This window comes from Mytilus californianus, unplaced genomic scaffold, assembly GCF_021869535.1.
Source record: "Mytilus californianus isolate M0D057914Y unplaced genomic scaffold, xbMytCali1.0.p SCAF_1, whole genome shotgun sequence".
NCBI classification, from domain to species: Eukaryota; Metazoa; Mollusca; class Bivalvia; order Mytilida; family Mytilidae; genus Mytilus; species Mytilus californianus.
Genome location: NW_026262581.1, coordinates 140,197,449 through 140,222,374, shown reverse-complemented (window position 1 = coordinate 140,222,374; position 24,926 = coordinate 140,197,449). Strand labels below are relative to the sequence as shown.

The following is a 24,926-nucleotide window of genomic DNA, read 5'->3' as shown; positions in this document are numbered from 1 at the left end:
GTGTACAATAAAATGTCTGCGCCCATGAGAAACACGTTAAAAAGATTTTATCAGATTAAAGGTTGTCAAATTCATTGAATTAGATTTTTCAAGCCGCAAAATTTCTAAATACAGAACAATGGTATGTTTTTACATGTATACTTGATGTATTATAAGGAAAATACTTCAATCATAGCAAGATAGTTTTGTGTCTTACTAACCGGCATAATTTTGACTCATGTTGAGTCGTCAAACTAAAAAATGCAAATTAAACATCTTATGTCTTCTCTAATTAAATGTATAAGATGTTTTCTTTATTGTTATAAGAAAAATTATCAAGATTGACATGTCAAGGAAAATTTTTTTATTGTTGTGTAAGCAGAGTCGGAGAGCATGATTCTTTTTAGTCCAAATAATTATGAGGGTCTTTAAAGGCTATTTTATTTTTTGTCGCAGTAAGGCGTCAAAGCAAAAAATAAAATAGCCTTTCAAGACCTCATAATTATTTGGACTAAAGAGAATCATGCTCTCTGACTCTGCTTACACAACAATAAAAAAATCTCAATGTTTTCTACTGGACTCGACCCGCTTTCGAGATGTTTCAGCCACACTACCAGTTAGTCCACAGGTCGAGTTGGCCACACTACCAGTTCATGCACTAGAAAATGAAAGGATATGGAGTAAATGTACATGGGACAAAATCGCACACAATACATAGAAAACATAGAAAATTATCAATGAACAGGGCTTTTATTCCTGTTCTTCATCTTGACAGTTGATGTAGGGTCTTCAACAATGAGCATGATGAACGAATCATTTAGGCCATACTTTTATTTCATATTGTTATTATGGTTTGACAGAAGTTTGTTTTGAAAAGGAATTTTGCTTAACATAAAGTAATTTGACCATCAAGTATGCATCTGCTGTGAAACAAGAGGACACACAACTTTCTTATGTCACACATGATTAAGACATTTGGTTTGATTAATTTATTTTATAACTGACTGAGATATTTTTTCCACTACCATGACTAAAAACACAAACATGACAAAGTATGAGAAATGTGACCACCAACGATATGAGTTGTTTCATCTGCATACTCATGGTTTGTTGATGTGTATAGGTTATCCTTATTTTTGTCTCGCCTTGACGGAGTCAAAAAGCGAGACATAGGTATGCTGTTTCTGGTGGTGACAGCAGTGGCGGCGTCAACAATGTATTAGTTTGTGATAAGGTCTAGTTCATGGTGAACCACTAGTGGTAGGTCAATGATATTTGGTATGCAGTTGTATTAGCATTGACACATCTCATAACCATGGAGATTATTTGGCCTCGCCCCCTCAGTCAAGGTCTATTGACTTTGAAACTTTGCTTAGTTTACATGTGTTAGTTTGTGATTAGGTCAGTTTATTGGGAACCACTAGTGGTAGGTCAATGATATTTGGTATGCAGTTGTATTAGCATTGGCAAATCTCATTACCATGGAGATTATTTGGCCCCGCCCCCTCAGTAAAGGTCTATTGACTTTGAAACTTTGCTTAGTTTACATGTATTAGTTTGTGATTAGGTTAGTTTATGGGGAACCACTAGTGGTAGGTCAATGATATTTGGTATGCATGTGTATAAGCATTGGCACATCTCATTACCATGGAGATTATTTAGCCCCACCCCCTCATTCATGGTCTATTGACTTTGAAACTTTTGCTTAGTTTGTGATTAGGTCAGTTTAAGGGGAACTGTTAGTGGTAGGTCAATGATAATTGGTATGCAGTTGTATAAGCATTAGCACATCTCATTTCCATGGAGAATATTTGGTCCTTACCCCTCAGTCATGGTCTATTGACTTTGAAACTTTTGCTTAGTTTACCTGTATTAGTTTGTGATTAGGTCAGTTTAAGATGAACCACTAATGTTAAGTCAATGATATTCAGTATGCAAATGTATTGGCATTTGCAAGTTTCATTTCCATGGAGATTATATAACCCCACCCCCTAATTATGGTTCATTGACTTTGAAACTTTTACATAGTTTACATGTTAATGTTTGTGTTTAGGTTTGTTTAAAGGGAACGACTTACGAAAAGTCAATGGTATTTGGTTTGCAGTTGTATTAGCATTGGCACATCTCATTTCCATGGAGATTGTTTAGCCTTGTACCTTCAGTCATGGTTCATTGACTTTGAATATTTCAATAATTTGCATAACTTACAAATGTACATGTTAAAGTATTGCTATTTTAATTTCAACATTTGCATTATCAAAATAACAAAAAGGCGAGACATATCTCTGTTTTAACAGTTTATTTAGTATTTATGTCTTTTTTGTTTTTGTTTACCATACAAGCTTATAAAGAATAAAGAGTACAAAGGGTTTTGTACTTAATTCATTTATTCAGGCATATTGATAATCATACATAAATTACAAACAACATACATAAATATTTACAATAATTCGTGCACAATGATGTGGTCAGCTGGTAGGTATGGCAGGGCCAGAAGTTTACGGTTGAAAATGTGGATGCTCTTCTTCTGGTCGTAGGTGGTCTTTAATCCCAGCTTGGAGACCTTCTGGATTACAGCTTGGCACCAGTGAAAGGAGCAGCCCTTGATCTTTATATCTTGAAACACATTCTTGATGGCTGACCAGGCGGCTGTAAAATTGCAATTAAAAAATATTTCATTAATTACAAATGTGGATGCTCATCTTCTGGTCTTGTGCTGTCTTTAATACCAGCGTGGCAACCTTCCTTCTAGAAAGAAGAGAAACTACAGTAGTGTGTAATATCTATATACTGAAAATTTTTTTTCTTAAATTTTGATTTGATCTTTCTGTAGGAGTATTTTTAGTCTCAAGTGACTTGACCGAGAACGGTTTATCACATTCGAGTAGAGTGAGAACAGGATGACTTCATAAGCAAATGTCATTGATATCACATAGAAAAAAAGCGATAAACAGATTATGGGCTTTCTACTCAAAGGATGTTACCTTTCATCTCAGGGCTATCACCAAACAATGGGATTGTAGCCAAGAAACTCCCTCTCATTTTCTTAACCATAGATAATCTATGAGTATGGATAAATGTTAATAGAAAATACAGTTTAGAATTAATCTTACTTTGTGAACATTACAAGATGGGGTAAATGTTTATTATATGTATTCTGGAATTGAACTAACATTTCATTTTCTAAATCTTTCTCCTAATGAACCAGTAAGATGACTAAATCAAATATTGATAGAGTTTTATTTTTTAAAATTATATTGAAAATTTTGTGTTCCCTTTTATGTTGAATAATAACAAGATTGACTCAAACTGTCTGACATTTTAGATGCCTTATGCCTGGCCTTACTATTTTATTTGTTTTTTTATTCAGATATATATCATGTGTATATATATATATATATATCAAAGTATTCCCCTTCAGTCTGTAAATTCATTATTTTTTGTAGGGTATTATAGTTTGTGGGTAGATGTGAACCACGAAGTTAAGTGCTGATCTAACATGTTTAAGTACAAATTTTATAAAGGCTTGTTTTCAGAATTTGTCAAAATCACAAACTTAAGTATCCACGAAAATACATTTTTTCCTTCGTCCACGTAGATTGGTACCCACGACAATTAAAAAATCCTCTGTAGACCATTTGGAAAATAGCATTATTTTATCTATCAGCCTTCTCAATTTTTGTCAAGTATGCAAGACATAGGTATTACTATCCAGCGGCGGCATCAGCGTAAACTATTTGTATAAAGCTTTATATTTCAGAAGGTAAAAGACCTGGATGCTTCATATCTTGTAAGAAGATACCTTAAGTTATGAAGTTTCCGTCAACCATATGTCCATTGTCCTTGACCTCATTTTCATGGTTCAGCGACTGCTTGAATAAATTGAGTTTTTTTGTCATGTGAATTTCTCACTTATTATGAGTAATAGGATAACTATATTTAGTATATGGGTTCCTTGCAACGTCTACATGTCCGTCAGACAGAGTTTACCTGACCTCAACCTCACTTCATGGATCAGTGATCAAAGTTTAAGTTACGTGATTAGGTCCATTTCTCAAAAACTATAAGCAGTAGGTCAACTATATTTGGTGTATGGAATGATTGTAATGGGTAGATGTCAGTCTGGCAGGTTCCATCTGACCTTGACCTCATTTTCATGGTTCATTGGTCAATGTTATTTTTTTGTGTTTTGGTCTGTTTTTCAAGTACTATAAGCAATAGGTCAACTATATTTGGTGTATGGAATGATTGTAAGGTGTACAAGTCTGGCATGTATCATCTGACCTTGACCTCATTTTCATTGTTCATTGGTCAATGTTAAGTTTTTGTGTTGTGACTGTTTTTCAAGTACTATAAGCAATAGGTCAACTATATTTGGTGTATGGAATAATTGTAAGGTGTACATGTCTGTCTGGCAGGTATAATCTGACCTTGACCTCATTTTCATGGTTCATTGGTCAATGTTAAGTTTTTGTGTTTTGGTCTTGTTTTTCAATTCATACACAATAGGTCAACTATATTTGGTGTATATGGCCATGATGTCTGTCTAACACGATTTATCTGACCTTGACCTCATTGTCATAGTTCTTTAAAAATGTTAAGTTTCTGTAATGCTTTAAGTAAAACCTTTATCCTAAAGACTTTCAAAATAAAATCAATGGTCAGTAAAGCACTTTTGTTTAAGTTTATGTAACCTTAAACAGTCATACATTTTTCATGGCCTTACACAGAAAACTAAAAAGTGAGCATATTGTAAGTGGAGATTAACAAACAATCGTCAATAGTAAGGAGAATTTTACTGTATATTTTTCTGGTAGTCAAAACCTTGAACAGTGTTTTTTTTTTTTCAGAATTCTTATGGTCAGAACAGGGGAATGAAGAGGAAGGCAAATGTTTTGTTGGAAAGACCAAGAGGTAATAGTCCTGCTCGGGACTTAATGAGATCATCATTTTAATAAAGGAAATTAATTTTTATAAATACATGATCTTTTCCGCAAGTTTATTGTTTTCTGTTTGGTATTGAATTAATAATAAAGGTCCATTTTGTTACATCTTGTGAACAGTTTATTTGGCAATCGCCAATGGCAGTCAGCAGGGTTTAAGAATATCCGTTGTTCGACCTGTTATTCAATGCGTTTTGTTTAAATATACTTTTTCACTTTTTTGGTCTTTTGAAAAATGTTGTTTGTGCTGTATTTAGACCCCTCTACCAAGAAATTTTGTTTGCAAAAACATGTATAAAAATTGCGGTTTTTATCCAACGCAATCATAGGTTTGAACTTTGTTTTCAATTTAGACTTGTATATATATATAAATTTATGATTTATAACATATTTTCAATTACCAGTAAAAAAGTGACTTGCAGAAAATGCAATGAATAGACAAGTTACAACATTTGTATAAACATTAGAATTGGACTTTTTAACTTAAAAATAGTAACAGATGAAGAGCAGAGTAAAGAATTATTTGTAACTTTGAGATCAGGGGGCCCCAGTGGCTGAGGACTTAGCAGAAAAGGTTCATCTTAAATTATCATTTGTCTGTCAACACTGAGGTTTAGAGTTCAAATCCTGCTCATTGCAAGGTGGGATGGTGATATTAATTGACTATGATTCCAGTTTTCCTGCTGAAGGTTGAGGTTTCTCTCTGTGCACTCTTGCTTCCTCCACCATTAAAAGCAGGCCGCCATGATTAAGCCAAGAGTGCTGAAAGTGGCTTTAAAACACTAGAAAATCAATCAGTCATCTTTGAGCGTCTTGATCGTTGACAGGTTTAAATATCTGGTCAGATCACACCAACAGTTACAGTATGTTGTTATTTCTGTAATAATTTGATCATGTTATAGAGTGACATGATGTGCTTGATCTATATGTTATAATGTATATGATACTGAAGGTTGTGAAATAACAATTGTTCTCAAGTTTCTTTCTGAATTGAAATTGTATAGAGGTAATTTACATACCTGGTGAGTAAATATACTATATATAGATATAAGAAGATGTGGTATGAGTGCCAATGAAACAACTCTCCATCCAAGTCACAATTTGTAAAAGTAAACAATATAGGTCAAAGTACGGCCTTCAACACGAGAGCCTTGGCTCACACCGAACAGCAAGCTATAAAGGGCCCAAAAATTACTAGTGTAACCTGATTTGGTGGTGTTACATCTTACAAAGTCTATCCAATTTATTTTTGCAAAAAATTCCACTCAAGCCAGTGCTAGGGGCCATCTTAAACTTGCAGTGAGGTGAGAGTTTGCTTTTTTTGCTCCATGTTGAAAGGCTTCACTGTGACTTTGAGATGAAGAATAGCAATAAAAGCACTGTTCCTTTGCTTTTTGTGTGTTTTTTGCTGTGCATGTACTGATTTTGTGTCATGGATGGATGCCTCATATCCTTTGTTTTTTTTCTATTATATAACATTTATCTTTTATATATAACATAAAATGAATTTATCTTTTGCAGAAATTGGCATTATGCAATATGCACAGAATAGAGCCAATGAGATAGAAGCTTTAGCTGGAGAAATAAAGAAGAACACAGGAACCAGAAAAGTTTTCCAATCACTTCCCATTCATATGAGAAGAAGGGCCATGAGTCATAACATCAAACGCTTACCTAGAAGACTACAAAACATAGCAAGGAAAGAGGTTATTTTCAGTATTTAAGCTGTAAATACTATGATGTTTCTTTTTGTGCATTTTTATAGGCAAAAGTCCATAGAAAATTTACCGTATTTAGCTGTGTATTGTACGCAGTTATGTATAATATGCACCCCCTTTTCATCCCTCCAAAATCGTGAAAAAAAAGTTTAAAAAAAATAATGAAAAAAGTTAAAAAATATGTAAAAAGAAAATTTTAAATTAGCGGAGGGGGCATTCAGTTTTACCCTTGTCTGTCCGTCCATAAGTCCCAAAGTTGGTTTCCGTTCTCTAACTTGAGTTTGCCTCAACCAAATTTTATGAAATTTATGCACAATGCTTATTACCACAAAACACAGATCAAATTTGAATTTTGGTGGCGCCACTTTAACCCTTCTAGAGTTATGCTCCTTTACAAATGGAAAAATTGCTGAATTTTTCGTTCCTGTTCTCTAACTTAAGTTTGCCTGAACCAATTGTTATGCAACTTATACACAATGCTTACTACCATAAAATACAGATCAAGTTTGAATTTTGGTGGTGTCACTTTTACCATTCTAGAGTTATGCCCCTTTACAAATGGAAAAATTGCTGAATTTTCGTTTCCGTTCTCCAACTTAAGTTTGCCTCAACCAAATGTTATGAAACTTATACACAATACTTATTACCACAAAACTCAGATCAAGCACAAATTTGGGTAGCGTCACTTTTACCGTTCTTCAGTAATGTCCCTTTATAACTTTATATGATATGCAAGGAGGATCATCATCTGTGTCCCATGGACACATTCCCCATTTATTTAAAGTCTAGTTCACTGTAAAAAGCCTTTAATAGGGAACAATTAAACCATGTATTTAATCTTCATTTAAATCTATTTAATGATAAAAATAATAAGATTGATTGTTCAATCAAATTTTTTAATCAAATATTTTTAAAGTCATGAACAATTAAATGGTAGAGCTTTTATCATGTAATTAAAATTTATTAATTTTATAAAAGTGAAGTTATCAATTAAAGATCCCTTTTCAAATCAATGTTTGTCAAAGCTTGTCCAAGCTGATGCACGTCTTAACCTTCTGTCCAACTTTAAGGGAAACTCGTATGCAGTATTTCCTACCACTCAAAGATCTTATCACAAGTATCATAGGCTGCAAGAAATGGGAACAGCTCTTCAACAGCAACCAAAACATTACGGCACTTTTACTTGACTTTTCGGTGTTCTGCGATCTGCAAAACCTCAGCAAAACTCAAAAGACGAATATTGAGTCACTGACAAGAGACTTCTGTTACAAAATACATATAAAACTTCTTGAGAATTCAGAAATCAAGTGATAACAAATTGAATTATGAGAATTCTAGGAGAGGATGTTATATTGATTGCTCTAACGTATCTAGAATACATATGTTAAATAAGATGATTTTAGATTTTAAGTTTCCAAACATGTATATTTTCTAATCCCCTCTGAACATATCTGCATTCCCATTCGTTTTATTTTTTTACCTTGCATTATCACTATTTGTACAGAGCACATCTACTGGACCAATGTGTTTTTGTTTTTAATTTCAAATCCATATCTTAAATTACTTTTAAAAACTAAGAAATTTACTTTCTTGCCCATCTATGTAAATATTCCCTATTACCCATTAAGGGGTTTTCCTAAGATAGGAAGCTTATGCATAAGAAAGAAAGAAAGAAAGAAAGAAAGAAAGAAAGCTGATGCACTGTTCAAATATTATAAAAGAAATAATTGGAATGTTATGGAACAAAAGAAATTAGACCTCAAACATATTCTTAATTGATTAGCAGTAATTAAAATTTAATAACTCTTTAATCCGATATTTCCTTTTCATTGATCATGTTGATTAAGAGCACTGCTGAGGTTATTATATTGAACACCTACCTGTCAAAAGTTGACATGATTATTCAATTGCTACACAACCATACTTAATCCTTAATTACGTTTTAAGCTCTCATGCAGGATGCCACACCAGTACTTGTGTATTCAATACGGAAGGAAAAAAAAAATTTGAAAAAAAGATTACAAATAAATAAATAAAATAAAAAATGTCTTGTCATATACAATAATGAAGAAAAAAATGATAATAATAAAAAAAAAATCAAAAACAGTTTATAGTTTATAATACGCATCCCCTCTACCAACTACATTTTTGGGGTAAAAAAGTGCGTACTATACACACCTAAAGACGGTAGTTAATTTGGATTTCTTCCTTAACACAAGCTTAATGGGACAATGCAGACAACAAAAATATTAAACTAAAATCATTATGTTAGCTTTAGACTAAAATTAAGATATGATATATCCTCAAATTAATGCATTTGTAAAACATGTTCCATTTTATTTGTTACATATATATTTTGTAGTATGATAAAATCACATCAAATCCAAAACGTCCAAGTAGAAGACACAGGCGTCGACCAAAAAATCTACTTGAGGAATATCAGCGTCGGCAGAGGAAGCATATTTGGTTAGAAACACTCATTTGGCATGCAAAGCGATTCAAAATGGAGGACAGATGGGGTTATAGGATTCCTTTACATTCAACAGATAAAAGTATAAAGGCATCTTACAGAGCTACACAGAATTATTGTCAGATTCAGGTAAATGTTTATATAAAAATAAGGAGATAAGGTATGATTAAACAATGTGGTAACTATCTACCAAAGATCAAAAGGTCAAGGATGTAAACAACTACGGGTCATGATATTGCACTCAACACTGAAAAAAAAACATAGCTTATATTAAATCAAAATCATGTTCACCAATTTGACCCAAATTCTGATATTTTATTTATAACTTATTAAAATGTAATTTGATTAAAAAATTTCTAAAAAAAACAAACCAATTAACAATGCATGGGCTTACTATAATGTATCACCATTTGTGTGTTTTATAGTCCAAACACCATCTAATTATCCATGGAGATGACCTCAGAAGACTGCAGACAGCCATATAACTCCAATTAAATCATAACTATGAATATAAATACAAAGCGAGCAAGTGCAATCAGATTTTTCTATTTTTGTTTGATTTCATATTATAGGTTAAAAATATATGTGCCAGTAAATCATCTTACCTGTATAAGAATGATTTTTGTGTGCCAAATAATTGTTTTTTTCTTAGTGTCTCCCTTGTTTCACTTTTCAATGTTGACATTCTTTTCTTTTTAATGATTGAAGCACATGTGGAACACAGGCACAGCCCGTTTTCACTAAAGGTTGAATTAAAGGTTATATTAATACAGATTCGAATTCAATTATTGACTTGCTAGTAAGGATACATTATTTTGTGTTTAGAATTTTCTATATTTTCCTTTTCAGGATGTATCCTATTTGTGTTGTATAGAAATCAATGGAGAAGAGAAGAATATCTTAGAAGGACTAGGTCATCTCACAAATTCAGGAACAGGTAACAGTTTTAGTGAGAAATCATTTCAATTTCAGATCAGAAACTACTTGAAAAAGCATTACACATATACAGTATATGTGATGTACATGTCATTCAGATGGATAGCAACCCAATGGAACAAAAAAACCAAAAGACATCTAGAAGTCAACATTAGGTCTTCACCAATAGAAAGATGTCAAGCATGGCTGGGAATGTTTTTAATATTATACCCCTACTATAGGAGTTGGGACTATATTGTATTCACTCTATCCTTCCATCCGTTTGTCAACTCTTCCAACAGTAACTCAAATTATTTTAACAAGTTCTCACAAAATGTTAACACAACATTAGGATTAACAGAAACAAGCTCCTTTTAGATTTTGACAATTAATTTTGTCATTCCAGATTTATGGGACTTTTATTCATGGACTTATCCTCACAGGTTGTACAATAACTTTGCTATGATACTTTTTCATAAAATTTTATCACAGGGGGCTATAGTAAGCTCCGTTTAATTATCTTGATTTGAATTTTTTTAAAGTTATTGTACTTCATTTACGAAAAAATTACTCTGGTATGCTTTGATTGATTTCCACAAGTTTTTGGACTGTTGTTTAGATTAATAGAAGGAAGTTCCATTTTGATTTTGAAAATGTTCTGGGCTGTTGTTTTAGAATTACAGGATCTGAATAGTCAGATTTAAGGATGTACACCTCTGAGGAGCCAAAACTCTAGAATTAAACTTTTTTTCTTAACCTAATTTTTGGGTTTATATGACTGTAAGAAAGTAACTGATGAAGAAAAAAATCATATGGTGGTGCACTTCTTATTTTGCTACAGCCATTTGAAAGTACCCATTTTTCATCAATTTTTACCCATTTTTGGGCTATTATCATGAAAAAAATCACAATTTCATAATTAAACCTTTTTTTTTCATACTTTCACTAAAGATGAAGTGGACCAATATGAATAAATTTAACTTGGAAAAACTATAAGTAGGTGTTAATATAAGAAAGTTTTATGAAATTTTGTTGCTTTTTTGTGTCAAATTGACCATGATGTCAATTTTGTTAATTTGGGATTATTCTCGTTTTTTTTAGAACAAAAAGCATATTATTTCAACTTCTTTGTTATAAATGATTGAAAAAAAAAACATATCTAAGAATTTTAATAAGAAAAAAATGATATGGGATGTACATATCTTTGGTAAAATCATTTCTTTGTACCCTCACCTATTTTCTCAACATTTTGGCAGAGTCCAAAATAAATAAATGGTGTGTTTCAGGTTTCCCGACCCTACCTCCATTTCCGACGCCGACCCTAAACATTTTATTGACAAAAATAAAAAATCAAAATTCAAAATCAGGATTTTTCAGTCTGTCCAGATCTCATTATTCGTTTAGAATACTATAGATCTTCAAAGAGTTTGATAATAACGACCAATATGGATAAGTAAAGCGTTTCGACAACCCAGATTTTAAATAAACAAGCATGGGTTATCGGCAACCGTGTAGCGTATTAGCTGTCAATTATACGAAACATGATCCCATGGACGCAAAATATAATGACATCAATTCCGGATAATTACGATATGATGAATCTTTTTGAAGAACATCATGATGGACCTATAGACTAAAAAATTACGAAGTTGACGCATTTTGCTCAACTTCTTTGAACAGGTACAAGCGAGATTTTTTAAATATTTGTATATATTTAATGAATAGTGTATTCAGTATATATACATATATTAACAAAATTTCGTCATGTACTTGTGCTTCTTTGGACTAAAAGTAGGAATCTTTTCAGGTTGGACAGACTGTATCTGTCAGTTTAATGACAAACATTTTTTGAGTAAAATGAGTTCAATTTACTGCTAAAATCAATCCAGCTTTTGTTGTAAAACATGCTGTTACGAATGTTGTACAGAATTGTGCTCAGGACGCAAGATAAACGGCTGTTAATGCTTTTTAGTTAATGACGGCAAGGGGACAGACAATGTGGAACGAGAAAGAGGAAAAGAAGCTTTCCCCAGTAGGTATGATTCATTTATAAATGAATCTGCCCTAGCACCGTGTCTACTTTTATTCTTTTTTATTTCTCTGGCTGGTCCCATAACAATTTATACAAGAAAAGGGGGAAAAAATCATGTCATATTTATATCTGCAATTTATTTGACCAGTAGATTAATAAGACAAAGATTTCACATTCTCACTCTTCTCAAAACCCAGCTGGATTTTTAATATTGTCAGAACCACCCACTCTTCAATCAAGATCACATTCTGTCAAACATCAAAACACATCTGTATATTAAATAAAGAGGGTGCAAGGGCAGAGAATTACCCCTCGAAAAATCATAATTAACTGCTGCTTAGCATCGGTTCAGTGTTTTCAAGGGGTACTAATCTGCTCCCACATGTATACCATGTGTGTCATTTACATTGTTAGGTTCAACGAGGCCCAACATGATAACATACCATGCCAGATTTTTCACTGCCATTTTTGGTTTAAGATAATTAATCGGCAAGAACATACACTTACGACCAATGAAATACATAAAATTTTCATTAAAGTTTATTTTCATATTTCTGACGCAGAGCTTAAACAGAAAATTAAAAAAGCTGTAGATTTAATTATTATTCTAGATATCAAAGAAGCCTGCACATTAAACGATTTGATTTGGAACTTTTTTCTGCTGTCATCAATAGAAAAAAAATTAAAATGTTTTCATAAAATAAAATGTTTTACCTACCTACCCTACCTATTTTTTTAGAGGTGAAATAGGAAACACACTATTAATTTATTTTGGCCTGATGACACTTACCAGATTGGTCATAAAATTTGAAAATTTTATTTCTCAAAAACTACTTATTGTAATTACAATAATCACAATTTTTTCACAGAGTTTAGTTGGATTATATTATTTTTTGTATTCATTGATATTTTCCACTTCTATCACATGCTTTGGAAATAATTCCCGAACAAGATTTCAACGAGACTGAAACCTCAGAAGAATACATCCTTAAGTAAATTTTTCACATGTTGTACAACTTGAGTATTCTTGGATTGATTTACTAGAAATGTTACACAATAGTCAAGATGCACAATTCATTTCTGGTATGTGCTAATGGTAGCCTTTTCCAAAATTCCTCTGGCACATTGTAAACTTGGATAGGTATGATCTTTTTGTTGCGGAGACATTTTCACATATGTGCCAAAAATTTGGGATACAAAGTGATACAAAGTGAGATTCATTTTTCGGTAGTTTAGCATACCCCGAATAGCCCTTTGTGATGCGGCTATAAATTGAGGTAAAAATCCCTTTTATCACACAATAAGTTCTTTGAAAATTTTATTCTTTTCATACATTTAATAACTCCATAGTTTTTACAGCTTTATTCTATGGTCCTCTGCTCTTCAAATCAGCACAAATGGTTATCCTCAGTCACTTGTTAAAAATTGAAACATGTCCAATATCACTGCAGATTTTTTGTTTTATGTACTATTTTTGTGTTCCTCAATTTGAGCGTTAGGGATATTAACCCAGTTGGAATGTAAGATACCTTTTGATTTTGAAAATTTGATTCCAGAGTTATACTTAAACTGTCAGTAAGGCAATACTTTACATGTCATACACAATTCTAGTATACTTGGATCTTTTATGCTGTTGTTGGGATAGGTGAATGCAGGCTTTCTTTTAATTTTCAAAATTCTCTGTTATGTCAGTCCAGAGTTATGGGTCCTTTTATATGTCAATTTTATATGTATGCATATATGTATAATTCTTTTAACTAATTTTTCAATAAATGCTAACTAAATTTTCAATACTTTCTATAAGAAGATGTACTGTTAACAAAAGGAGATGTTAGGTCAACATCAGCAATCGATTGACGCGTTTAGGGGAACAAAGAAATACCAGGCATCCCTCCGTTCGTGCGTCTGTTTGTTATCGGGCTGTTGTCTCTTTAACACGTTCCCCATTTCCATTTTCGACTGTTTTATATCAGAAATGTTTCTGACAATTTCGAAAATCAGTGCCAATCAACAATTCTAAAAGTTTTAGGTCCCTTGGAAATATTAATTGTATGAAATTGAATTGTTTAATATAGAGCTTTCAAACCTTCATTTCTAAGATATTTATAAAAAGTTTTCAATGAACCCCAATTTTTTTTTTTAGTTATTGTCCTAAAATATATAAAATATGTGCAACACGGAGGACAATGGAACTCTGTTCTTTCATTGGTTTTGAACTATCTTTCAGTAACTGTGATTACTCTTAGATCAGCACTTTGTGTCTTTTGTATTGATGTTAGTTGTTTTTTGGGGGCTTCGTGTTGATCTGATGTACACAAAAGTATAGTACAATATATTACAATACATCAGACAAAGTAAAGTACTGCACATAAATGTGAACTACAAAGGCACAGTACAAATCATTGCTGAACATTAAATAAAGCACAGTATTGTACATAATGGAACAACAAACTAAGCACAGGAGCCTGTAATTCAGTTGTTGTTTGTTGATGTATATCAATTTCGTTTTTATACGACCACAAAAAATTTTTGCGGTCGTATATTGGTATGACATTGACGTCGTCGTCGTCCGAAGACACATTGGTTTTCGCACTCTAACTTTAGTTTAAGTGAATGGATCTCTATGAAATTTTACCATAAGGTTCAATACCACAAAAGGAAGGTTGGGATTGATTTTGGGGCTTATGGTATCAACAGTTAAGGAATTAGGGGCCAAAAAGGGGCCAAAAATAAGCATTTTTGTAACTTCCAGACATAACTTGTGTGTTAGTGTATGGATCTCTCTGACATTGTACCACAAGGTTCCATATCACACAGGGAATGCTGGGATTGATTTTTGGGGTAATTTCCTCAAAATATTAGGAATTAGGGGCAAAAAACAAGCATTTTTCTAGTTTCATGACAATAACTTGTGTGTAAGTGTATGGATCTTTCTGAAATTGTACTACAAGGTTCCATATCACAAAGGGAAAGCTGGAATTGAGTTTGGGTGTAATTGCTCAAAACGTTTAGGAATAAGGGGCCAAAAATAAGCATTTTTCTAGTTTCCAGTCAATAACTTGTGTTCAAGTGTATGGATCTCTCTGAAATTATACTGCAAGGTACTATACCACAAAGGGAAGGCTGGGATTGAGTTTGCGGGTGATGAATCATAAGGGGGTTCAAAAAATTTGGGGGGAGGGATTTTTTTTTCTTTAAAATTTTCCATTTTAAATTGGTTATTTCTGATTTATATATAAATGCAAATAATAATGATATGGTTTGAATAGGTAAATTAAAAAAATTTAAGTTCTTAGACCACATTCATTCTGTGTCAGAAACCTGTGCTGTGTCAAATATTTAATCACAATCCAAATTCAGTGCTGTATCAAGCTTGAATGTTGTGTCCATACTTGCCCCAACTGTTCAGGGTTCGGCCTCTGCGGTCGTATCAAGCTGCGCCCAGTGGAGCATTTTATTCACTATTGTTTTATTCATAAATGAGGCCATTAGTTTTCTGTTTAGATCATTTATATTGTGTTGTGTCTGTGCCTTTTATATCTTACTATACTATATGAGTTTTGCTTATTGTTGAAGGTCGTATGGTGGCCTATAGTTGCTTACATCTGCCTTATTTGGTATCTATTGGATAGTTGTATCATTGGTAATCTTATGACATATTATTTTTATACAATGTGCAACACAAAAGAACATCAAATGAAGAGTAGTACAATATATAAAAGTCCATAAAAAGGTCAAAGTACAATGCATAAATGTGTATCACAAAAGTACTTCAAATGATCTCCTGTACTGTACTTATTAAACATAAATAGGTTCATTCACAGGACTTTGTCAGATGTTTCAGTAGATGGTAATTAAATGTTTAGATGAGCACAAAGAATCAAGTTCTTTATTTGTTATATGCCATCATAATGGGTGTTTAAAAAATTGGGAACATAAGTACATGAGAGTTTATAATTTCCTTGTGAGAAAATTTCTACTTTTACTAAAAATGCATTCTAATTTTAATTTAAATGTTTAAAACTATAAGTTGATTTCACTGGATGGTCCAAAATTACTGATACTACTCCACTTAATTGACTGAATCTACAGTTAAATGCTTAATGAATATATATATAATAGGTTGTACTGTTGTAGTATCAAAGTCAGGTTATATCATTAGATTCAGCAGTGCATATCTTATTAAGAAGATAAATTGAATTTTGCCAAGTATGTGCCATTTTCATCACAAATAAAACCTGATGACTCATTATGTTTAAAACAAATACACCGAGGATCCTTCAGTCCATCCTCTTCACTAATCAGTACTTTACTATTCTGTCCATCTTTTGATATTACTATTATTCTATGAGAGGCACAGTCTGCTACAATAATGTTACCATAAGTATCTGTACAAAGTCCCCATGGTCCTGATAAATCCTGTTTATATTGCCAGATCTGTTCACCTGATTCATCATAACAGTATACTGCTTTACTATTATAGTCACTATAGATTACTCTGTCATTACAGTAAACAAGGTTAGCCAGGTATGATACACTCTCAACTTGTATTGACTTCAGTGTATTTCCTTCCAAGTCTATAATACGGATTTCATCACTATTCAAACCTACAGCCAGAGAATTATTGGAGATTGATAAATCCCAGCATCCTTTGTCTAATGTGATAACTTTGGTAACTGTTTCATTCTCCATATTGAAGATCTTAATGGCGTTCTCCCAGGGATAAGTTATGGCTATAGTGTTCTGATTGATCTGTGTAACACTCAAGGCTTCACCAGGTATAGGTAACTGTTTCTGTACTTTGCCATCAGAAGTAAATAGGTAAACTTTACCCATCCATTCCACTACTATAACTCTTCCATCCATCAGACAAATCATGTCATTAGTCACCTTCTCTATGTTGATCTCTATCTTTGTCTCAATATTCATGGTCATGTTGTTTATGTTGGATTGTTGTCGTGATTGTACTTGTGCTTTCCTCCTCACACTGGTTTCTCTATTCAAGGCTATTTCTGTGTTATCAACAATCACTTCTCCTAGTGATTCTAGTGATCCTAACTTGCTCAGTATCTTTTCTATTTCATCATTTTGCTTCATTTTAATGTCAAAATCTCTGGCCCTCTCATCGTTTTCCAGATCTTCAGCATATCGTTGAGATTGATGTACTTGTTGTTCAATCTGATGTACACCTAGAAATGATTGGAGTTTTGAAGTGTATGGAATGACTGTCTGTAGGTGGTCTTGCATTTCCTTTAAGTTTTTCTGTTTTCCTTCAATTTCAGTTATTAAATCTTTTGCTTTTGATTTTTCCTGATTCCAGATAGTATCTGCTTCATTACATAATTTCTTCTCTAGATGGGTTAAATGTTTATTTATGTCCTTGCAAATTTTCAGAATTAATTCTTTTATGTTATCATTTTCTTGTTCACATCTTTTAATGTTTTTTGATTTGTTGTTTATCAATTTATCTAGGAAATGCTTGATAGAGTCAATTTGTTTTTGTACAGATTGTGTGGACTTTTCAATTTTAGTTTTCTCGACTACACTAGCTAAACTTTTTATTCCAGTACATTTTGAATGACTAGTGGAAATACATTCATCACAGCAAGGCATTAAATGACTTGGACAGTACAAGTTAAGCTGTTGACCATGTTTGTCACATTCGGTTTTGATAGCTCTGATGGAGGGTTTATAACTTTTAATATCAATAGTTTTATGATCACGTGTTCCTTTGAATCTTTTGTGATGACCAGAACATGTTGAACATAATCCTTCATCACAGTTGTAGCACCAGATGTCAGCTTTAGCCTTTACTTTTCCTTCTTCACAAGGTCCACATGGTATAGGTTTACTGGACGCCATGACCTGAACATATACAAGATGGAAAGTTATTCAACCTCTTTGTCAAGGTCCAAATTGTTCAACATACTATCTTTAACAATAGACAAGTGTATATATACTAAATTTCAAATTTGCTGTATAACTGAAGACAACCTCTGACAAGCTTAATGAAAATTCTGACTACAAATTGATTTGCTGCAATTCATAAAGCAATCTACTGTAAGAAAAATGGAAAATATTTCAGTTTCATCAACAATGTATTAGTTTGTGATTAGGTCAGTTTATGGGGAACCACTAGTGGTAGGTCAATGATATTTGGTATGCATATGTATAAGCATTGGCACATCTCATTTCCATGGCCCTGTACCTTCAGCCATGGTTCATTGACTTTGAATATTTTGCATAACTTACATGTTAAAGTATTGCTATTTTAATTTCAACATTTGCATTTTACTATCAAAATAACAAAAAGGCAAGACATATATCTGTCAACAGTTTATTTAGAATTTTTAACTGGGATTTCCAAAGAAAAAAAAACATTTATTATTGGATGAAGTACGGAAAGCGGGCGACCAGTGGGTGGCTGCCAACAGTTTCTGGGCAATAACTTATGAACTGTTCAACCAATGCTTTTCAAATTTAAATATATTGATACTATTGACAAAATGGAGGTCAAGTTCGATATCAATAATTTTTATTTTTACTGTTCAGGAGTTAAGAGTCCTTGTTATATTGGAAAATGGCACTTTATGTCATTTCCGTTCAATATTTTATGAACCCTTCTACCAATGGTTTTCAAATTATGATATATTATTACTGATGACTAAATGGAGGTCAAGTTCAATATTGAAGATGTTCACTTTTACCCTTCAGGAGTTATGGTCCATGCAATTTTTTATGACCACTTGACCAATGCTGTTAAAAGTTTTATATGTTGTTACTGATGAAAAAATGGAACTCAAGTTATATATTTTAACCTTTGCTATTAATGAGTTATGCTTCTTGATAGATTGAAAAATGGCATTTTATGTCGTTTCTGTGCAATTACTTTAATATGTATCATTCAACCAATGCTCTTAAAATTTTAATATGCTTTTACTGGTGAACTGATCACGAAATGGTGATCAAGTTTGAAATTGGCAATTTTCACTTTTAAGGAGATTTGGCTCTTGATAGCTTGAAAAATAGCATAGAATGTGGCAGGTGAAAAAAGTCTGAAAGCGCTTTTCAAAATGCAGAAAACCCAGTTCATTCCTTGTTGTTTGATGATCCAGCTGGATTGACCACTGAATGATTAAAACTGAAAATTCAGAAAAATCTAAAAAAAAAATTAAGTAGAGTAAATTGTTGATGCTTAATAGGTTTCATTGAGATGATGGGGTTATTCTTGATACTAGGCACAGATACTAATTGAGTAGTACAGGATCTATGAAGTCTGAAATTCAGGGAACCCCTTTGCAGTTTATACCAACCAAAATATTGAATATAATTGTAAAGATTTTCATTTTTAAATTAAAATGAGTAGAGTAATTTCACAACCAGTACCTTTTGATGTTGTTATTATGTCACTTGTGTATTTGACAACGGAAACTTATTTCCTTCATTGTTTCTCAAAAGGTTGACCAACCAGGAAGTTAATTGGGACATGTTTATACCTGATTCAGGTTATCTAAATATTTAAATGACAGAAATATACCTGACCAAGATAATAAGTAAATCGATGCCTGTTGTTAATAATATGACTATAATTAGAGGAATTTAAATTTTATGCTAGACAAAATCTATATATAACAATTGTTCTAGATACAAAATCATTTCTGATGGTTGTTTTAAATACATTAACAGTTAATCTGTCTTAAAAGGACATGTGAGCTAGACACTATGTCACTAGATTTTTGCCTGTGGAAAATATTAAGTTTGTGGAACAATAATGTTAAAGGTTCACCTATATAGTATAGGTATAAAATACCTGAAAATTAGTAACCCACAAAATATATATAGTTATAAGTTAACAGTTCTTGCAATTTTTCACACATTTTGCGAATTTGCATTGTATCTTTAAAAAGTCTTTGTCTTTCAAATAACAATTTTCTTTTTAAGGTCTCACTTTTGGAGCTCGATCTAATATGAATGGAACAAGAGAAGGCCATACATGTATATACAAATATGACAAGTATCCTTATCATACTATTGGCTGTGTGTCATATCTATGGAAACCAGAGACCAATCAAGATGAATCTAATCTAATAAGTAGACAGTTGTGGATTTGGTGTCATCCATCATGTTACAAAGAATTGTGGAAAGAGTTAAAAATCTGTTTTAAACCTGAAAATAGAGATTCAGCCATTTATGAATTAGAGCAGCAGACATTTTCATCAGGGGAGATATCTGTTATCTCATTGAAGGACAAGTTAAATCGTCATCGCCTGATTGGACCATCATCAAATCAGATTTTGTACCAGGTTCTTAAACCTGCAAATATTCTAAAGAAAGATGCAAGTGAGCAATGGTGGCAGAAATACTATCAGATTCCATCAAAATGTCTGGCATACACCCAACAAGGAGAATTTATTGAAAGTTTGGATAAAACACCCTCACCAGGAGAATATACCCCACATTCTGTGATAGGGATGACTGTTGGAGACCCTAGAATATCTAGACCAGAGAGAAAAACTAAAGTACCAAAAATCAAAGGTATGATCTACAGCCAAAAACATGTTCAAATTAAGAAATAATTATCCCATGCCATGCTCTATGCTCATTTTAACATGGTTAGGCATTATATTTGTCAATATCTTTAACTGAGCATCAGCAGTGTGTAAAATGTTGACAAATATAATGCTTATGTTGAGAGGAGCATAGAGCATGGCATTATATAATCACTACAATTCTAATAGGAAACTTTTATACTTCAAAACAGACCTGTAAGACACATTTGAACTATCCAACAGAGTCTAAATGAAGTGGAAGTCACCATACAGCCTTCAAAACTGATCAAAACCCATACCGTATAGTCAGCTATAAAAGGCTCTGACATGACAAAATGTAAACCAATTCAAAAGAAAACACCAACAGCCTCATTTATGATAAAACAATAAATCAAAAATGAAATGACTGACAAAAACCAATGAAAATCACTGAAATATAGGCTCCTTTCTTGTGCTAGGCTGGATATAAAGCAATTTTCTGAAGTGCTTTTCTGAATTTTACAGATTTTTTTACTGCCAAAGCATCATGCTCTTTTTTTTGTTAGAAATTACTTTTTTTTATGCAATAAAGGACAAATTATTTCTTTTTACTTGAGGCATATATTCAGGGAAAAAAAGAGAAGTCTTAAAGTGTTTTATATTGAAGAAGAAACAATAACAAAAATTGGAAATTTAATACATGAGAACAGTTTAGTTGTAAAAATACACAATAACTTTGGTTACATGATTTTTACTATCTATGATTATCTTCCAGATGTTGACACAGATAATACACTATGCTATGATAAACTGGTCCCTGATGTGTCTATGTCAGCTTTGTGGAACTCAGACATCAGACTGGAAGTAAAAACAACTAAAATGTCAGACCAAAAGCTCAATGAGTTGAAATCAGACATCATGATCCCAGGTTTGTTTTGAGTGGTCATTTAGTAAATAAATTAGGAATATACAGAAATAATCACTTACAGAACAACTGAATACATAACACAGGTATTCACAGAACAACTGAATACATAACACAGGATTTCACAGAACAACTGAATACATAACACGGGAATTCACAGCACAACTGAATACATAACACGGGAATTCACAGCACAACTGAATACATAACACGGGAATTCACAGCACAACTGAATACATAACACAGGAATTCACAGCACAACTTAATACATAACACAGGAATTCACAGAACAACTGAATACATAATACATGAATTCACAGAACAACTGAATACATAACACACGAATTCACAGCACAACTTAATACATAACACAGGGATTCACAACACAACAGAATACATAACACAGGGATTCACAACACAACAGAATACATAACACAGGAATCCACAACACAAATGAATACATAACAACTGAATACACAACACAACTGAATACATAACACAGGAATTCAGCACTTGTTTCCTATCATTAAATTGTCCTGAAGACACCACCATAAGTGGCAAAACATGTAGACTAGAATAAAGCATTTCCTTGCAGTAATCCAGGATGTTGTTCTCTTTTTAGATCACCTGACCCGAAGGGCCAAGTGAGCTTTTCTCATCACTTGGTGTCCGTCGTCCGTCGTCGTTAGCATTTTACAAAAATCTTCTCCTCTGAAACAACTGGGCCAAATTTAACCAAACTTGGCCACAATCATCATTAGGGTATCTAGTTTTAAAAATTTGTCCGATGACCCCGCCAACCAACCAAGATGGCTGCCATGGCTAAAAATAGAACATGGGGGTAAAATGTAGATTTTGGCTTATATCTCTGAAACCAAAGCATTTAGAGTAAATCTGACATAGGGTAAAACTGATTATCAGGTCAAGATCTATCTGCCCTGACATTTCAGACAAATCTGACAACCTGTTTGTGGGTTGCTGCCCCTGAATTGGTATTTTTAAGGAAATTTAGCAGTTTTTGGTTATTATCTTGAATATTATTATAGATAGAGATAAACTGTAAACAGCAATAATGTTCAGCAAAGTAAGATCTACAAATAAGTTGTCATGACCAAAATTGTCAGTTGACCCCTTTAGGAGTTATTGCCCTTAGTAGTCAATTTTTAACAATTTTTCGTAAATTTTTGTAATCTTTTACAAAAATCTTCTTCTCTGAAACTACTGAGACAAATTTAACCATACTTGGCCATAATCATTATTAGGGTATCTAGTTTAAAAAATTTGTCCGATGACCCCGCCTTCCAACCATCATGGCCGACTTGGTTAAAAATAGAACATAGGGGTAAAATGCAGTTTTTGGTTTATATCTCTGAAACTAAAGCATTTAGAGCAAATCTTACAGGTGGCAAAAATGTTCATCAGATTTAGATTTATCTGCCCTGAAATTTTCAGACGAATCCGACAACTCGTTGTGGGGTTGCTGCCCCTGAGTTAGTAATTTTACAAAAATTTTGCAGTTTTTTGTTATTATATTAGATATCATTATGATATCTAATATCTAATACTATTAATTATGATTTTAACCTTATTTTACATGATTTCCAAAGCATCAGTAAATACAGGTGAGCGACACAGGCTCTTGAGAGCCTCTAGTTATAGTTTTATTATACTGTTTACAGTGTGAAAAGGACATTTACCGGTTATAAAAATATTTACCAGTATGTGAATGTAAAAGGATGCTAAGTGGTTGATTTTTTTGTTGTTTTAGGTTCATTGCCAGATTTAGGGATAGAAGAGTCAAGGGTACCAGTTATCCTTGTACAGAGACCAGGAACCAGTGGTAACTATGGGTCAGGATGGGATGTGATACTCCCACAGAATTGGAGCATGGCTTTCTGGTTAACATTTATATACCATGGAGCTAGAGCTGCTGGAGTGAGAGACCTAGAAAGTCTAGCATTTGAGCAGAGTACAACATATTATCCTAATGATTATCCCGATACATCAGCTGGATCAATACATGAACAGAAATCGGCAGAAAAGTTGAAGAATAAGTTTGATAAAAGACCTCCAGCAAAGAGATGTAACTATGTTAAGCTTGGTATAGCAGCTCCTTTCTTATATCCATGGAAAGATCTTATAAGTAGTTGGACTGATGGCTGTGTAGAGAATGTATATGTACTGAGAGAAAGAAAATCTTTGAAAGTTTTAAGCCAAGTGTTCAATGCAAATACTAAATCAATCAATCAGCAATACCTAAATAAAACATGTCAGAAGACCAATATAAATAGTAAAATTGAACTCACCAGTGAATTTGAATCAGTGTTTGAGGAACACAAATGTTCTCTTGTACATGTGAAGTTAACCATGTTGCTACGAGGTGTACCAGATGAACATGCTATCATCTGTATTCCAGTTGATAAAGACATTGAACTGTTACAAAAAGATAAGACATATTCAGGTCCTAGGGAACCAGTTCACAAAGACGAAAAGAAAACTCCCAAAAAGAAAAAAATGACACAATCGTTAACAGAAACAAAATCTGTCGACTCAGCATTATGCATGAGGAAATATTGTAGTAGAGAAATTATAGGGTTTGTTAACCATGGAGGATTTTCTTTAGGATCAGGAAATGGTCGTGCACAGGGATTTTGTACAATAAAAGGACTTCAGTATTTATCACAGCATCCTTCTCCTTTCTATGTACTTTTCAGAAATCCCACGTCTTACCAATATAGATTTGCTTACATAAATATATTATAAAGCTGAAGTCTTGTCTTTTCTTTTCCCATGGTTGAACAGGCAAACTGTAATTCATTAAAAGATAAATTTCCAAAATTGTAATGATTTACAGGCAATGACACTGCATGCGGCATCACCTGGATATCTCATGTCCAGAAGTAGGACCTGTTTTGGTGCACCATACATTTGGCTGTGTTATAATTATAAATATGCAACCACATCTGGTCAGAATGGAGACGTTCAATCTGATGCCTAGTTTGAAAGAGTGCCGCAATCTCTGCTCATGCAAAAACAATTGCAATAATTTTTAAGAGGTCTGTTAGTGACCTTTTGGGAGGCATAAAATCTGCTCTTACCTGACATGCCCTATTTTTCCATTTGAAGTCCAAACTTCCCTCTTTTTCTCTGGTTTATTGTTAATAATTCGTTGTGTGAATCTTATATATATAGTGTTAAATGTCCACTTCTAATAAAAATGGAGATATCTATATTTTTGAGATCCAAGTGCAATGGTCTATCTACCTATACAACTATAATACAAGATTTCTACACCCTACAAGTTTTTGTCAGAACTACACTGTTCTATTTCCACATTTCCATTGGCTTATTCATCTAGTTAGTTCAGATAAAAATATGTTTATAGTGTTGTATCTCCACTATTTTTTGGGGTTTTT

General features: G+C 32.9%; 2 protein-coding genes across 2 annotated transcripts; one reads left to right on the top strand and one right to left on the bottom strand.

The window, feature by feature from the left end:
- Positions 1-7: 7 nt before the first annotated feature.
- On the top strand, positions 8-24,280 carry LOC127737219 (ribonucleases P/MRP protein subunit POP1-like). Its single transcript, XM_052247757.1, has 8 exons — positions 8-121; positions 4,830-4,893; positions 6,444-6,628; positions 9,003-9,239; positions 9,960-10,047; positions 19,999-20,592; positions 21,361-21,513; positions 23,279-24,280. Exons 1-8 carry the CDS (start codon positions 119-121, stop codon positions 24,271-24,273), a joined length of 2,319 nt encoding a protein of 772 aa, XP_052103717.1. The 5' UTR covers positions 8-118; the 3' UTR covers positions 24,274-24,280.
- LOC127737244 (uncharacterized) lies at positions 15,755-19,582 on the bottom strand. Its single transcript, XM_052247790.1, has 2 exons — positions 19,444-19,582; positions 15,755-17,922 (listed from the first exon to the last, which is right to left on the bottom strand). The coding sequence occupies exon 2, from the start codon at positions 17,917-17,919 to the stop codon at positions 16,240-16,242; it is 1,680 nt and encodes a 559-aa protein (XP_052103750.1). The 5' UTR covers positions 17,920-17,922; positions 19,444-19,582; the 3' UTR covers positions 15,755-16,239.
- Positions 24,281-24,926: the final 646 nt, after the last annotated feature.